The following is an 18,439-nucleotide window of genomic DNA, read 5'->3' as shown; positions in this document are numbered from 1 at the left end:
GCTGAATCCGTGGGACTGGGGACCTCCTGCAGGCAAGCCGCCAAAGGCAGCCTGCCTGCTGTGCTTGGGGCAGCAAAATACCTAGAGCTGCCCCTGGTCACCTGAGGCATGTTGCGCATACATTAAGTATTTAACTACCCTTATAGTTAGAAAGTTTTTCCTAACAGCTATTCTAAAGTTCCATTTCCTCTTGTCCTACCTTCAGTGGAGATGGAGAACAATTGATTACCATCTTCTTTAAAACAGCCCTTGTAGTATTTGAGGTCAGTTAACAAGTCTACTATGAGTTGTCTCAAGACTAAACATGCCCAGTTTTTTTAACGTTTTCTCATAAATAAGGTCTTCTAAACCTTTTCTCAATTTTTGTTGCTCTCCTCTGGACTCTTTACAAATTGTCCACATCTTTTTTGAAGTATGGCGCCCAGAACTGGACACAGCGCTTCAGGTGGGGCCTCATCTTTACCAAGTAGAGAAGGACGCTTACTTCTCTGTGTCTTTTTCCTATGACACTCCTGTTAATACACCCCAGAACACTAGCCTTTTTAGCAACTGCATCACATTGTTGATCCATATTCAATTTGTGAACCATTATAATCCCAGAGCCTTTTCAGCAGCACTATCACCTAGCCAGTTATTCTCCATTGTGTAGTTATGCATTTGATTTTTCCTTCATAAGTGTAGTACTTTGCACTTATCTTTGTTGAATTTGATCTTATTGAATTCAGACCAATTCTCCAATTAGTCAAGGTCATTTTGAATTCTAATCCTGTCCTCCAAAAATGCTTTCATCCTCTCCCATCTTGGTGTCATACACAAATTTTATGAGCATACTTTCTACTCCATTAGCCAAATAATTAATGAAAATACTTACTAGTACCAGACCCAGGACAGACCCCTGCCGGACCTCACTCGATAAGTCCCCCCAGTGTCACAGTGAAACATTGATAACTACTCTGAGTATAGTGTTTCAACCATTTGTGCACCCACGTTAAAGTAATTTCACCTAGACTGCATTTCTCTAGCCTGCTTATGAAAATTTTATGTGGGACTTAGTCAAAAGCCTTACTAAAATCAAGATCTAGCACATCTAGATCTTCCCCCTATCCAGTAGTACAGTAACCCTGTCAAAGGAAATGAAGTTGGTTTAGTATGATTTGTTCTTGAAAAATATATGTTGGCCATTATCTCTAGATGCTTACAAATTGATTATTTAATAATTCACTTCAGTACCTTTCTAGGTATTGATGTTAGGCTGACTGGTCTATAATTCCACAGGCCCTCTTTATTCCCCTTTTTAAAGATATGTATTATATTTGCCCTTCTCCGGTCATCTGGGACTGCACCCATCCTTCCTGAGTTCTCGAAGATAATCACTAATGGTTCTGAGATTGCTTCAGCTAGTTCTTTAAGTATCATAGAGTGCATTTCATCAAGCCCTGCCTACTTAAATATATCTAACTTATCTAATATTCTTTAACCTGATATTTTCCTATTAATGAACTACTATGAGATAAAACAGAAATTGGCCTCAACTAAAAGAGGTGAAGGAAATGGCTCTGATTTTCCCTCCTGCCACAGCTGTACTCAGCCCAGGAACTTAAGTTGTTGGGGAAGGTAAGTATTTCATTCCAATGTAAATTACAGCAGTCTCAGGGCTACTCTAATTTTTCTATTATAGAGTTATATACTTACATGGGACACACACTGTGGCATTGAAAAACTGGTCAACTTACGTATGACCCATAACAACTTAACAAGCAGCACTGAAATGTAATAAAGACAATCTACTGGTATGTGAATTTTAAAGTGATGTCCTAGACCAGCAATCATTAACCCATTTATTTGTAGTAATATATATCAAGGGTAGATACTAAGTGTATTTGTCTTTGTTAAACTTCTAACAAGATACAGGTAAATGATGTGATCTAATTAGCTTGTAGATGCTAAAATCCTGTTTCTGTCTTATAATGCTTCATTACTGTATTCTATTGACTCAAAGATGTAAGATACCACAGGAACTAATAATATTATTTACATTGTCTTCAGCTTAATTATCTATGTTATAATGAACTGCCTTGATTGTTTGAATGACTAATTGCATTGTGTTAATGAATATGACTAGTTTACCTGTGTATGAACAAGAAATAGATTAGCTTCAGAGCAACACTCTGCACTGTCAATTCTTCATTGGGGAAAGGTCATGCTGTGACAATTGCTATAAAGAAGTTCATTAGCTTGTTAGAAGACTGTAAAAGAAAAGGCCTGATCCTTTTTATCTCAGATCTGCTTAAACTTTGACAGGGAAGGTCTCAGGCACAAGGCTGAGATCTCCAGATTTACTCTGGAATTCTCATGGAAAAATTTGAACAAACTCTATACCTAGAGTACTAGAATCTTTTACTTTGATTCCAGAAAGACTTTTTACAAATCATCAGCCTCACCATCTCAGCTATTTAACTGGTTGCAGGACTTTTTACAAATCTGTGTATATATTGATATCTTAACCACTGCAGTGCTCCTCCTTCTTTTTCCTTTTATTATTAAAACTTTCAGTATGCGTTACTAAAGAATTGGCACATGTGTGATTATTGGGTAGGTTTTGAAACTCATACTGACCTGGAGATCAGTGTCCTGTCCTTTGGGACAGGTGGACCTGACATATGGTGAATCTGATTTTCAGTAACCCCTCACTATAGTAGACTTGGCTCTGTAGGTGGAGGTCAAGAGCTGGCATGCTTAAAGGGGACTGTATTTGGCTTCTTGATAACCAGCATGGTACTACAGAAGCTATTTTGTTACTGACTTAGTGAATCTAAATATTGAATAAACTACCAGGTTTGGGGTTGACTGCCCTATTCTATGCAGTCTGCCCTGAGTATAGCATCCTCAGTGTGGCCCATCCAGTCACCCAGTCTCTCTCACACACGAATCATTATAATATCTAAGACCTTGCCCATTGTATGGCTTTTTGTATCCAGTCTAGCTACACCAGTGCAAACCCCAGTGTAGAAACACTGCACAGATGTAAAATGAATTTTCACTGCAGTGGCTTATCCCAGTTTCAAATAGTTTAATACTGGTGATGCAAAGACAGAAATTTCTCAGGAGTCAGCCCAAGTCTGTAGCATGAACTCCAACAGAAACGAAGATGCATCACAAACTTCACCACTTTCTGCTCTAAGTGCAAGGTGCATTTCTTTGACTTTGCTTTCTCTACCATAAATATATAGCGACATGTAAATAAAAAATCCAGAACAAGACATTCCACCACACTCTCCTCCCTTGGGGGAAAGGATGAGAACAAACATGACAGATGTTAGTCCCATTGTTTGCTGCAATACTGAAAGACACTCAGATACTACAGTGACAAGCACAGCATAAGAACCAATAGAGAATAGAACTGAATCTACACTGGGGAGTTTGTACTGGTGGAAATGTACCTGATATAGACAAGTCTTAAGTGCATCAAATAGATTAATGGATTCATCCTCACAACACTTAGGATGTCAGAAAATGCTACTACCCTCCACTTTGAAGATGGGGAAACTGAGGCACAGAGAAATTAAGTGACTCACCCAAGGTCAACCTGGCAGTCTGCTGCAGAGTCAAAAGGTGAACCCAGGTATGCTGAGTCCCAGTTCACTTCCTTAAGCACACCATCTCCCCACCTGTTCTAGAATACATTATAGCAGCCAAGATTAGGAGCATTCTAGCCCCCCTCCTTCTAAGCATACATCATCTGCTAGGGCTGGGAGGATGGGTGAAGTAGAGCCAACTATGCCACCTCTCTGCCTTTAAGGGAAAGCCCTATGCTGGGGATTTTCCCCAGTAGTGACATTGTGGCAATTCTGGCCCCTTTCCACTATCAGAGCAGCATAAACTCTGCATTGGCCCTAAAGGGGAAGAGAGAAATGAGTGAAAAAAGCAGCACAATATAAAATAGGAGATGGGCAATGTAATTATTATAACATTTAGCTGGAGGGGAAGGTTCTTTGTATGTTTATATTAACATTTGAGAACTCATTCACTCATTACAGGAGATTTAGTTCAATAAAGCTTCACAGGTTTCTCATAAAAATCCCTCGCCGTACCCCATATACTGCTCCCCACCCCGCCAAGAGTGGTATAATTGCCTCATCCGCCCGACACCACTCAATTTGTCAAATGATTCGCACATCTATATCAGAATGGCCCCATAGCAGGTGAAAACATTTGTTGGAACTATTAGTTGAATATGTAGCACTCCTGTGGGAGATAATGCAGGGTCCTGTCATACCTCAGAGCCCTTTAATTTCCACTGGCCATTTTGAAGCCAATTTGTGTTTGAAAAAAAGTTTCTGATGATTGTATTTCAGCAAATGTGAAGGAAAATGGGAGGAATGAAATAAGAGACACAGAAGAAAACAACACTCTTCTATATACTCAGTCAGAATTTAGTCATTTTCACAGCATGAAACGTGGTGGGGAAGAACTCACAAAACATATAGAAATAAGTTTTTTGAGGTGGCAAATATTAATTAAAATAATTCTGAAGGGCATTTTTCATCATCCTTTTGGGGATGGAAGGACACACTGTGGCCAGTATTTCACAACCCATAGGATGGAACTTGCACACATCTTCTGTTTCCGTGTTGCCATCTTGCACTCTAGTAGCATATATGTCCTTCTTTCTAGTTTACTATTACTACCTTCCTACTACCCCTTGTTACCTCTCTTCTAAAATTCAAGGTTTCTAAGGGATCCCGGTCCTCCTCCTTTATTGGCCCACTTTTCTCTTCCAAATTTTTCCCACCACTTCATTTCCACATCCTCATGTGCCCAGATGGTAGTGCTCATCCATCCATCCATCCTCCATAAACACAAATATAGGTCTGTTGCCTTTCAAATTATTGAGGGCCAGATTATCCACCCCTTTCTTGCTTTGGAGAGCAGCTACTCAGGATATGTCTGCACTACATACTGTACCCTGCTCTGGGCATCCAAGCCCATGAACCTGCACTTGCCAAACTCACCTGCTAACGTCCATGCTGCAGCAGTATGAATGCCTCACCGTCTTGGAGCGAGCTACAGCTCTGGAACAGTTGATGCACCTGATATGTGCTGCAATAGCTGTGGATTCTCCACACAGAATCTGAAGCAGGGTCACAAAGCACAGACTAGTGGGATCTCATTGTCATGGGGTATGAGATGACTAGCAGTAGGTCCAGAACTTTTGCATTAGGAAATACACCTTCGTGTAGTTGTGTGAGGAGCTTGCATCAAGTCCCCTGTGCCAAGAGACATACATGAGGGAGGCCATACCACTCCAGAAGTAGGCTGCTGTGGACATCTGGAAGCTGGCTACCCCAGACTACTACAGACCTCAAGTTAACTGTTAGCGTGGTGGAGCCTTGTGATGCAATTAGGACGGTGGTTTACCCAAAGATGGTGGGCAAAACTAAAGTGTCCAAAGTAACTGCTGGCTTTCTAAAAATAGGCTTCCCAAACTGCACCATGGCTACAAATGTGCCCACAGTTCACCTTCCACAAGGAGCAAGCAACTATGTCAACTCTTTGGTCAGCCAAGGCCTACATAGCAATGGATGGAGTAGTATCTTTTGTAGGATACTACTCCATTGCTATTAGGGATGTAAAAGGTTAAATGGTTAACCGGTAAGCATTAGGCTTACTGTTAACTGGACCTTACCCGTTAACCCCTGTGGCTGGTTGCATCAGGGTGGCCCGTGTGACCCTGTATGCAGTCGTGCTGGGCTAGGCGGGCTGGAATGGCCCATGCCACACTGGCAGGACCCCAGCCCAGGCCAGTGGGCTGGAGTGGCCCCAGCCCCACTGGCAGGGCCCCGGCTCTGGCTGCACTGTGCTGGCGGGTGGGCTGCAGCAGCCCTGGCTGCAGCGGGCCAGCAGGGCCCTAGTTCTGGTGGGATCCCTGCTGTCCCACACTGCCCCACTGCCGGAGTGAAATCAATTAACGGTTAAGCTGGTGGCTGGGTGCACATTTTGCAGATTCAAAGCAAGATGTTGCTGCCTTCAAAAAACTGTTTGGATACAAACGTGGCCAACACTGTCCATCTTATTGTGGCATGCTGCACACTGCACTATGTTTGCATGGTGAAATGAGCATTTTTCACATGGAGAGGACTCAAGTAGATAGCTTACCAGTGAGAGAAAGGGGTTGACAAGCTGTAACCTGAATGTTATGGAGATCATAATACATGTTTTCTTTATTTAAACTGTGCTTTTAAATACACAGTTCAGTACTCCCCTCCAGGTTAAAAGCGAAGAATAGTGTAAAAGATTATTCAAAAAAAGTGAAAAAGTTACCCATACTTCAGGTTCATACAGAAAATTGAACAATATAGTCTGGAAATAATGGAAAAGAATATTGAATATATCAGATTAATTTACCATTGAAGTAGTTGGAGTGGTACATTCTGAATGCCAATACATTGCTTTTTATTTAACAAGTTATGGGCTCTGTCATTCAAAAGTTACAATATATTGTGTAAGGGCATTTTGGGCTGAATAATGTTGAGATCTATACCACAGTTAACCCCACAGGATACTAACTAGGGCAGAACTTAGCTATATTTTTATACCATGCCCTTATTGTGATACCCGAGTGTCAAACAAATTCATTTAAGTAAACAGAGTTCTGGGTTCTTACTCTCCCTAACAAAACCAGCAGCAGAACTTTTCAGTGTTTAAATATTCTACACAGGCAAAACAAGTGCATTTTGTTAGTGTAATCTTCTTTTATTTTAGTTACTTTTTCACATATAACTTCATGTAAGCTACAAAAGTTGTGAAATGCAAAAACAGTAATAAAACAGCAAACTTAAAACAGTTTAGATAAAAAACATATGTCTTTTCCCCCTAATGATGACCATTAAAAATGAACCACATTTTGATGGATTCATTCAATAAACATACCATACATTTTTCAAAATAAACAGAGAACAACATTAGAGAAACTAATACCATCAACAGCATGAAGTATTTAGTTGATTGATTTGTAAAGACAAATGAAATCTCTAGGCACAGTTTTAGGCATTATAGAGGACACAGAGGCAACAGGTTAGTGTGCACTGTTCTGTACAAAAATACAGTCTGAATAAATTACATTGCTAGCCATAAGATTAGACTTCACTTACCAGTTACTTCATTGCATGTTTAATAATATACAGTTACATGCTAATCCATATATCATTCATATTTCAAACACATAGGTCTCTATATTTATGTCTTTAAATTTACATGTTGAACTTACAAAAGCTAAATGTAGTTGTGCAAGAATTTCAAAAGAGTGGGTTGGTACTTGTCCCACCAGATAGTATACTTTAAACTTAAAAAATAAAGATAACTAGCCCTGCTTGCAAGTTCACTATATATATTTGGAAGAGAAACAATGGGTTTGTGGTGTGAAAAATTATCTTGCTAGTGAGGTAAAGACAAATACAACTGAAATGATGAAGGCATAATGTAAGAATAACATAAAAAATGATGTCTATTGTATATACACGCCAATAAAGGAGTGTTTTATTCTATGGGTAGAAAAAATATTTCAGCTTTACATTGTATTTACTTTTAGTCTGGTGCCAAAACATACAATGTTTGGCAATCTTGGCCATGGTAGGGGGAAAAAAAACAGCAACATAGGCTAAAATCAGGTGCTTAATCCCACACTTGGGCTACTAAATAAAAAGGACTCGACTCTGATAAGTTTCCCCCCACACAAACCCCACTAGTTTTATTGAGTTTTAGGCCAGAAGGGACCATTAGATCATCTACACTGACTAACATAATACAGGCCATTACATTTCACTCAGATGCTTCTGAGTTAGACCAAAACATTTCAGTCCTCAGGAAACTAAGCTCTGTCTCACAGGCGGAGAACAGAAGAGACCAAGGTACCACCAATGCCCACAGCCCCTGCAATGGCAGTTAACTGATTATGTGCTGATCACCTGTAGATCCCATTATCTTTAATGGAAGTTGCAGGTATTCAGAACCTCTGAAAAATCAGGCCCCAACTTTTGATGCCCAAGTATGGATATAGGATCCTAACTTTAGGCACTCAAGTTTGAACATGTTTTCCTAACATGAACTGTGTGTTTTCCAGTATATGTGGAACTTATGTGCCCACTGAATATGTTCTCTCTAGCTATATAGAATGAGAAAGAGGGAGTTTAGTAAGATTAGTAGATATGATATAGGTCTAGCATTGTACGGCTTCCTCTCTTTGTACTAAGCAAAGTGCTGTGTAATTGTCAGCACCAAAGCACTGTTTCCCCTAGAAAGGAATAGAGATCCACTAACAGTAGACTTCTTAAAATTAGCCTAATTCCTGTTCCATCACACAATGTTCCTAATGCTGCTAAATAAGAGCAGTGTTATGTTGCAGTCCAGAAAGATTTGCAGTTAAAGCCAAGGCCTGGAATGTGGTTAAGTCACGCAGGAAAAAATGCAAAGTTCCAAATATTCTCAGCTGCCTGCGAGATAAAGTGAAAGGTGCTCTCCTCCCTTCCCTCATGCCCTTTTACCCTCATCCTTCAGCAGGCCACACAAAAACATTTAAGTGAAGCTATCATCTTGCTCTGTCATCCTAGTCTAGCTAATCATCACTGATCCAGGGAAGAGTGCTGATGCTGACTATTTCTCCTGTGATATTACATGCTCTATCCCAGAGAGGCCTAGGTTTGTTAAGAACAGGGTAATTTGACAGAAATACTTAAAAAAACACAACAGGCTGCAAGCAGGTTTATGCTTCTTCTATACCTATTGCTGAATTGCCTCTCTGTAAACTGTGGCGAGTACATTTAACAACATTAGGACCATCTCCTATAGTAAGTAATTCTGCAATCTTTTTGCAGAACTAGCAATACATCAACTATACGAATGCATTTTTACAGCTTCAAAGTCCCTGTTCTTACAGAGGTCCAACTAGGATATATTTTAAATTTCTCCATTAACAAAAATAATTATTTCTAAAGTTGTATATTAGAACTATATAAAAATATGTTCACAATTAATTCAAAGTACCCAAATAAGCAAATATTAAACAAAAATAAAAGTTATGCTGTGTAAGTCAATTTAAAAATTCCACCCTAGTTTAACTTGGGTCTCATTTCATTTGTATAGCCTCTGGAAGTTTTAAGTGGGAAACATTCAGCAAGCAGTAATTAGACAGATGTCAATCAACCCTTTACACTCAGAGAAAAACAAATATCTGAGCTTACATACTGTACTGATAACATTTTTATACTGTACATAACTAGATCTCAGCTATGTTCTTTCAATTAGAGACAAAGTAACTGAATTTTTAGAAAGTGGCAGTCTCTCTCTAATAAACAGCTTTTTAAAAAAATAAATATTTTTAATAAGTACCAAGCAATTAGTTATTTTAGATTTAATCCAATTCCACCTCAAATTTATATGAACTTTTAGGTATTTCCCATCAAAACAGAGCATAAGGGCATACAGAGAGAGCAACTGATTTTAAGATGTTTATTTTTCATTACTGATCCAAAATGGAGATAGCGGTCCAAGACTCTTAAGAAGGCATACACAGTTAGTGCTTTAACCACTGCGCCACAGCAAATATTACCATTTTAAGATGTAATGTGTTTCTTCCTCTGCATGAATATATATATATATATATATTCATTTATACTAACAAATGCCTTCTATAAAAATAGTTGGACTTGTTACTTATGCATTTTTACTGTACAGTTTGGAAATTAAAAGGGCATGAAGACAAATGCAGCTCATACATGCATTTTATTTGCCACAGGGAAATTCGAGGCCCTGTTACCCTTCACCCCACACCACCTCACAATACTCAAAGCTGAGACAACTTCCAGCCACATAATTAGAAGCATATGTCTCCAGGTTCTGACTTCCCTTCAGGGATCTGCCACAGTTGGCAGGGAAGATGTGGATTGCCAATGCATAAACTCCTGTTGTTTTTTCAGCAGACTATCCAATGCAGACATTAGGAAAGTCATTGATCATTTACATTCTTTGCCCCCAACACATGGTCACTTGCAACTAATTCCTCAAGAGCTTTTTCTAGCAAGTGACCAGGGACCAACACCACTTATTGATGTAAGATGGCACCACCTGCTATCATGACATCTGAATCCGCCATGATAAGGAAACTTCTAAATGGAGCTTATGCCCGCTGCTCCCCTGCAGGCCATGGCAGAAGCAGGCACTGCATTTTCATTCCAGCAACGTCTCTCACAATGATCGCTGGATGTAGATCCTTTGCTTGTTGTCAAGAAAAATGACATTAAAGTATCAGCGGCTTCCAACGTTTGCCTGTGTAAGCTCAGCAATCTTAATTTTCGCAGTTCTCTTAAATGGATGTAAAAGCTAGTTACAGTGTTTGCAGCCAAAAGGCAAAGGCTATTAAATCAACAGAGCAGACTGCTTGGTGCTCCACGAATATTCTCAAAAATAGCGAGTTAGAAAAGACGGAGTAATCCTCTTGTTATTTCTTTTCTTTTTCTCAAACTAAAGTGGTACTAGTAGTAGTCTTCATAGATCTTAGGGTTCAGGCAATAAAGGAGGGCACCCCCAAATGAAAATATAGTTGCACCCCAAGCCAGGCCATAGCCCCAATTGAACTCATGGTATATTTTCAAGTTGACTGTCTCGATGAACTTGACTGGATAAAGGACTAGGCTGCACGCCTGAAGAACAACTGAAAGAGAAATTAACCAAAAGTCAAAAGAGGGTTTTACGTATTTACAAAAACACAACAAACATTACCAACACTCATATTAAAAATGCCTTAGGTTACATGAACCTATTTGAGCTAGCAGCAAAAGAAATAGCAGCTTATCAGTATAGAGAACAATTACATGAATTGGAAGAAATTTGGACCCCGCTTCTTGATACATTTGGGTAAAGAATGCTGAAATAGCTCAAGTAATGCTAAACTTCCATTCCATCTGATCTCTCTGCTTTTCCCCTCCCTCTGTCCGTCCTCCAATCTCCTCCTTCCCTTTTTAAAAAAATTGTTACCCCCACACACAGTCCAACATATTATTTCTCTGTAATACCATCTGATTTTCTGTTGTTTGGTCTTGCAGCTTTAATAAGTTTTAAAGTTGCATAACTGCATAATTTAACTGGCTATCTTGTGAAATGTGAAGTATTTGGTAATATATACAAACAGCAAATCATTTACCTTTTTGTATTTTTAAAAAAATAATCATAAAAAATGCCTTTGGTCCAATTTTTATATGTATATATTGCTCTATCTGTATGTAAAAATAAACTAACACAAACTTTATTTAATCTATAGAGCGTATAGCAACTCCAATATATTCCCGAGGAGATGAACAAATGTTATTGTTATTGTATAATTATATGATTCTATTTGTTCCCTGGAGATTTAAAGCAGCAGCAATCTCTTCCCAATGTCCTTTTCACTACCTTTTTTAGTCTGGAGTTTGGATTCTTTCTGTAATAAAACAAAAAAGACTAATCTAATGGACACTACAAATAGAACACATCGAAGATGAGGAGGAATAAAGGAACCTGAAGAAATACAGTCCACACTCAACCAATTTATTCTAAACAAGGAGCAATGTGTGATATTAATATGTCCAATTACAATATAATTCTTATGCAATTATGTAGACATCACCCACTGTAATCAGAATTAGTAATATTATATGGATTAACAAAGGAATTCATAAAGTTTTGTCACCTATCGTAAAGTCATAAAACTCCACTAACGTGGAAAAATATTTGCTGCATACAGTAAATACAGAGAGGAAAAATATGTCTGGCTCTGGCTCAAAACTTATGAAACAGAGCAAATTCTAGGAAGCAAGATGCTTAAAAATCATTATTTTCTATTATACTGTTCCTGAGAGAGTACGACGATTTCATACAGCAAGAGGTATATGCTCCAAACACATTTGCAGTGGAATTCAATAAACGTGATAACTATTCTGCTGTATCCTAACCAGTTGTAATATGCTTACAGTGAGAGTGCACTGTGTGTGCGTGTACGGATGAAGAACCTAATTTTCTATTTGGAGAGCTCAGTTTTATAAGGGTCCATTCTTCCCTAATGCAGGTACATAACTACCATTAGCATAATTGGGATAAACAAACAGTTATTGGGTTCAATACAAGGATAAGTTGTCATAATGTCAGATTTGGACCTTAGCGTCCAAAATATGGGGGTTAGCATGAAAACCTCCAAGCTTAGTTACCAGCTTGCACCTGGTAAAGCTGCCACCACCCAAAAAATTAGAGTGTTTTGGGGCACTCTGGTCCCCCCAAAAACCTTCCCTGGGGACCCCAAGACCAAAATTCCTTGAGTCTCACAACAAAGGGGAATAAACCATTTCCCTTCCCTTCTCCCTTCCAGGTGTTCCCTCCCTGGGTTCCTGGAGAGATACACAGAAGCAAGCTCCGTGAATCTAAACAGAGGGATTCCACCCTCTCTATTTCCAGTCCTGGAAAACACAAGTACTTCCCTCTTCACCCAGAGGGTATGCAAAGTCAGGCTAGTAAATCTAACACACAGAGATTTCCCCCTGACTTCTTCCTCCCACCAATTCCCTGGTGAGCACAGACTCAATTCCCTGGAGTTCCCCACTAAAGAAAAAAACTCCAACAGGTCTTAAAAAGAAAGCTTTATGTAAAAAGAAAGAAAAAATACATAAAAATGGTCTCTCTGTATTAAGGTAACAAATACAGGGTCAATTGCTTAAAAGAATATTTAATAAACAGCCTTATTCAAAAAGAATACAATTCAAAGCACTCCAGCAAGTACACACATGTAAATACAAAATAAAAACCATATAAATCACTATCTTATCTTTTGTACTTACAACTGGGAAACAGAAGATTAGAAAGCAGGAGACAGAAAAAATCCTTCCCATAGCCGAGAGGGACAGACACAAGACAAAGAACCAAGAACTCAGACACAAACTTCCCTCCACCCAGATTTGAAAAAGTCTTGTTTCCTGATGGGTCCTCTGGTGTTTCAGGTTACTCCTTTCCAGGTAAAAGAACATTAACCCTCAGCTATCTGTTTATGACATAAGTGGATGACATTTAATGGCCTGTATTATGCAGGAGGTGAGACCAGATGATCTAATGGTCCCTTCTGGCCTTAAACTCTATGAACTGCACGTGTACAAGAGGAGAAAAGAACCACAGCAATATGATTTCCAGCCTTTTCTCATCCTAAATACACAGTGTGCCCCTGATCTCATGAACATTTAAGCAGATGATTAACTTTGTGCACAGGACCATCCCATGATTTCAGTGGGACTATTCACAACCACAATGATAAGCACATGCTTAAGTAATTGCAAAATTGAGGCATATATTGTTGAAAGCACAGTTATCTAATATGATAGAGTTTTTTAAAAAAATATATTAAATGTAATAAAATTTAGAAAGCTATTAAGAGATAATTCTCTATGAGCCCAATGCCAGATTAAAATTACACTGAAAAAAAGACTATTCTGAATTACAGAATTCTGTCTGAAATTACATTGGAAAATTATAATAAAATGAAATACATCTTAATTGTATTACCCTGGTGTTTAAACATTTATTGCACAAAAAAATCATTTTAATTTTGCTTTTTATATCCTCCCTGTGCACTCTTTTCCTCTTTTAAGTAAATGGCTTTAGTGCTACTAACAGTTGCCAATTTGACTGCACTAGAGACTAAAGCCCTCATTTTACTTACAGAACAGGAACTGCAACAACAATAGTGCAAAAAACTGTCCTGCCAATGCATCTCAACCAAACACTGTCTCATAATCTGACTTCCTGCACATTACAGGCTACAGAATCTGACCCACCCACTCCTGTAACAAACCTATAACCTCTGGCTGAGTTACTCAAGCCCTTAAATCATGATTTTAAAGATGTCAACTTACAAAGAATCAATCATTTACTCTAGTTCAAACTAGCAAATGATGCATGCCCCATGCTAAAGAGGAAGGTGAAAAATCCCCAGAATCCCTGTCCTTCTGATCTGGGAGAAAATTCCTTCCTAACCCCAAATGCAGTGATCAGCTAGACTTTATGCATGTCAGCAAGACCCACCAGACAGACACCTGGGAAAGAATTCTCCTCCTCATCTACTGTCCCATCTCCAGCCACTGGAGATATTTGCTACTAGCAGTCACAGCTGGACCACATGCCATGGTAGGCAATCTCATCATAGCATCCCTTCCATAAACTTATCAAGCTCAGTCTTGAAGCCAGTTAGGATTTTTTGCCCCTACTGCTCTCTTGGGAAGGCTGTTCCAGAACTTCACTACTCTGATGGTTAGAAACCTTCATCTAATTTCAAGCCTAAAACTTGTTGATGGCCAGTTTATATCCATTTGTTCTTCTGTCAACATTGGTGCTTAACTTAAATAACTCCTCTTCCTCCATGGTATTTACAGAGAGCAATCATATCTCCCCTCAGCCTTTGTTAGGTTAGACTAAATAAGGCAAGTTCCTCAAGCCTTCTCTTGTAAGGTAAGTTTTCCATTCCTGTTCATCCTAGTAACCCATCTCTGCACCTGTTCCAGTTTGAATTAATCTTTCTTAAACATGGGTGATCAGAACTGCACACTATTCCAGATGAGGTCTCACTAGTGCCTTTTATAATGATACTAACACTTCCCTGTATACTAGAAATACCTCGCCTCATGTATCCTAGGATTGCATTTCCCGTCTTTTACAGCCACATCACATTGGTGGCTCATAGTCATTTTGTGATCAACTAATACACCCAGGTCTTTCACCTCCTTTTTCGCTTCCAACTGACAAATCACCAGATTATAGCAAAAATTCTTGTTGTTAGTCCCTAAATACGTGACCTTGCAATTTACACTATTTTTCATCCCATTTTTATTACTCCAATTTATAAGCTCATGCAGATCATCTTGTTTGATATTCTGGTCGTCCTCCGTATTGGCTATACCTCCCAACTTTGTGTCATTCGCATATTAGCACACTCCCACTTCTTGTGCCAAGGTCATGAATGAAAATGTTAAATAAGATTGGTCCTAAAACCAGTCCCTGAACAACTCCACTAGTAACCTTCCTTCAGCCTGAGAGTTCACCTTTCAGTCTGACGCATTGTAGTCTCCCCTTTAACCACTTGCTTATGAACCTTTCAGTTTTTGTACTGATCCCCATCTTCTCCAATTTAACTAATAATTCCTCATGTGGAACAGTATCAGATGCCTTACTGAAATCCAGGTAGATTAGATCTACTGCATGTCTTGCCTAAAAAAAAATAAAAATCAGTTATCTTTTCAAAGAAAGATCGGGTTGGCCTAGCATGATCTACCATTTGTAAAACCATGCTGTATTTTATCCCAGTTACCATTTACCTCTATGTCTTTAACTACTTTGTCTTTCAAAATTCGTTCCAAGGTCTTGTATACATCCTAGGTCAAACTAACAGGCCTGTGGTTTCCTGGGTCACCTTTTTTCCCCTCTTTCTAAAAAATAGGAACTATATTTGCAATTCTCCATTTACAGATTCATTAAAAATCCTTGCTATTGGGCTTGCAATTTCATGTGCCAGTTCCTTTAATAATCTTGGATGGAGATTATCTGGGAGCTCCCCAATTTGGTTTTATGGAGCTGTTTGAGTTTGACTTCCACCTCATATGCGGAAATTTCTACCTCCATATCTTCATTTCCATTAGCCATACTGTCACTACCACTAAACTCCTCATGACCCATATTAAAAAGTAGGGTAAAGTATTAGTTTAGGTGTTGGGCCATGCCTAGATTATCTTTAATTTCCACCTCATCCTCAGTGCTTAGTGATATCATTTCTTGTGATCCCACCTGTTTCCTTGTTTTCTTTTTATTTATTTGGCTAAAGAATCTTTTACTATGGTTTTAATTTTGTTAGCTAGGTCCAAATCGGCTTACCTTTGGCAGTTCTCACTTTTTCCCTTCATCTTCTGACCTCCAAGAGGGAGCTTCCCTTACGGAGCCTTCCCACCTTCCATTCCTTGTAGGCTTTCTGCTTTCTCTTAATCACTTGTTTGAGATGCTCTCTCATCCAGTTTGGTCTGCAATCCTTCCCTATGAACTTTTCCCCCCTGATTGGGATGCAATTTTCAGATAGTTTCTAGAACTTTGACTTAAAATAATTCCAAGCCTCCTCTGTATTCAGTTCCTTGACTTCTTTGGCCCAGTCCACTTCCCTAACTAATTCCCATATTTTTTAAAAAAAGTTAGCTCTTTTGAAATTGAGGACCCTTGTTGCAGATCTGTTTTTGTTTGTCCTTTCATTTAGTTTAAACTGAATTAGCTCATGATCACTCAAACCGAGGCTGCCCTCTACAATCAGTTCTTCTATGAGGCCCTTATTACTCACTAACACCAAATCTAAATTGGCATCACCTCTTGTTGGTTCAGTGACTATTTGATGAAGAAATCTGTTAGCCATCCCATTTCAGGAATATCTGGGCCTTACTATTATTAGAAGCACTTGTCCTCCAATCTATATCTGGAAAATTAAAACCTCCCATAATCTTACAATTCCCAGTAATATTTATTTCATTAAATTACTAAAGAGGTCTCTATTCATATCCAAAATGGATCCCGGGGTCTGTAGCAGACCCCAGGTACTAACCCAGTGAAGCCTCTGTTGCCATTCTTCCCCCCAAGTGATTTTGACCCAAAAAGACTCTGTTTTATCCATTCTATCACGTTTCATTTCTTAAGAGTCTACCTTGTCATTAATATCCATTCTACTCCATCACTTTTACATTTATTTCTGTCTTTCCTGAAGAGCACATACCTTTTAATACCTGTATTTCAGTCATTACTAGTGTTCCATCATGTTTCTGTTATCCCTATAATATCTGGTTCCTCTTCTGCACCAGAAGTTCTACTTCCCGAGTTTTGTTACCGAGGCTCCTCGCACTGGCCTACAGATATCTTAGTTGTTTCTGCTTGGCTTCACCCAGATTCTTCACCTAATTAGGTATGGTCATTCTACTGCCAGTATCACCCACCTGTCTGTTAGTGTCATTGGTACTGGCACTTTCTTTCCTCTTGATGTCCCTTCTCCTACCCTTTATTTTTCCTTTTTCCACTGCTGTATCCTCTCTTACTTGATTTTCCTCCCACTCAATATTAGAATCAGGCATGAACATCTCCCAGCCATTTCCCATGAATTCCTAGTTTAAAGCTCTTTTAAACAGTTGTGCAAACCTCCATCCCAGTTGTGCAAACCTCCATCCCAGAAATCCGTTTCCCTCCCTACTCACGTGGAGTCCATCCCACAAGAACGGTCCTCTGTCCATGAATGCCTCCCAGTGATCAAACATCCCAAAGCCCTTCTTATTGAACCACTGCATGAGCAATCTGTTGATCATCATAATCTTGTCTTGCCTTCATTCTCATCATCTCGGGACAGGTAGAATCCCACTGAATATCACCTGAGTCTCCATTTTTAATGCATCTTCCCCATCCTGGCATAGTCTCCTTTGATGCATTCCAGCGAGAATCCAGTTGTGTCATTTGTTCTCACATGAAGGACAACCAGTGGATTATTTCCTGCTCCCATATCTTAGCTCCCAGCAGACAGCACACCTTTCTGTTCTCCAGATCAGCTCCGGTGACAGGTCCCTTTGTCCTTCTTAGTAGGATGTCCCCAATCACATAGACCTGCCTCTTCCTGATGGTTGCAATTCTCTGGCCTTCCTCCTTCCATTCTCTCTGGCTGCAAGTCCTCATATCTTTTGTTCTCTCCTGCAATCTTCCGCGAGTCATCCTCTATCCTCCTGGGGCTTTGAACTCTGGCTATCTCCATCGACTTTTCCCCTCTTATTGTAGAACTAGCTGCTCTTTTCTTCCTTGCCCTCCTGCCTTTTGTTACGGTCTGCTGTGCCCCTTCATTTTCCAACTCAGCAAACCTGTTCCTGAGCTCTATTTCTCCTTCAGTAGCCAGCCTTTTCCTCTGGCTGGTTCTTGTAATCACATGCTGTCATGGTATAATTCCCCACTCTGAACCTTAGCGTCCAAAAGATGGGGTACCAGCATGAATTTCTCTAAGCTCAATTACCAGCTTAGAACCTGTAGCGTTGCCACCAACCAGGAATTCCAGTGCCTGGTACACTCTGGTCCCTCCAAAACCTTGCCCGGGGACCCCCAAGACCCAGACCCTCTGGATCTTAACACAAGGAAAGTAAACCTTTTCCCTCACCATTGCCTCTCTCAGGCTTCCCCTCCCTGGGTTACCCTGGAAGATCACTGTGATTCAAACTCCTTGAATCTTGAAACAGAGAGGAAAATTCACCTTCCTCCCTCCTTCTCTCTCCCCCTCCCAGATTCTCCCTGAGCGAGAAAGTAATCCTGACACAGAGAGAAAATTAACCTCTCTCTCCCCCTTCCCTCCTTTCTCCCCACCAATTTCCTGGTGGATCCA

At 39.6% G+C, this 18,439-nt stretch overlaps 1 protein-coding gene across 1 annotated transcript in view; it reads right to left on the bottom strand.

The window, feature by feature from the left end:
• Positions 1-7,662: 7,662 nt before the first annotated feature.
• The window catches only part of TMEM47 (transmembrane protein 47), a 39,331-nt gene continuing 28,554 nt past the window's right edge, over positions 7,663-18,439 (bottom strand). The window contains exon 3 of the mRNA XM_050936735.1: positions 7,663-10,705. Coding sequence (XP_050792692.1) covers positions 10,527-10,705 — 179 coding nt within the window. The 3' untranslated portion in view covers positions 7,663-10,526. The remainder of the gene's footprint in view (positions 10,706-18,439) is intronic.

This window comes from Gopherus flavomarginatus, chromosome 1, assembly GCF_025201925.1.
Source record: "Gopherus flavomarginatus isolate rGopFla2 chromosome 1, rGopFla2.mat.asm, whole genome shotgun sequence".
In the NCBI taxonomy this organism is placed as follows: Eukaryota; Metazoa; Chordata; order Testudines; family Testudinidae; genus Gopherus; species Gopherus flavomarginatus.
The sequence above is the reverse complement of the archived record's forward strand: the minus strand, read 5'-3'. Positions and strand labels throughout refer to the sequence as shown.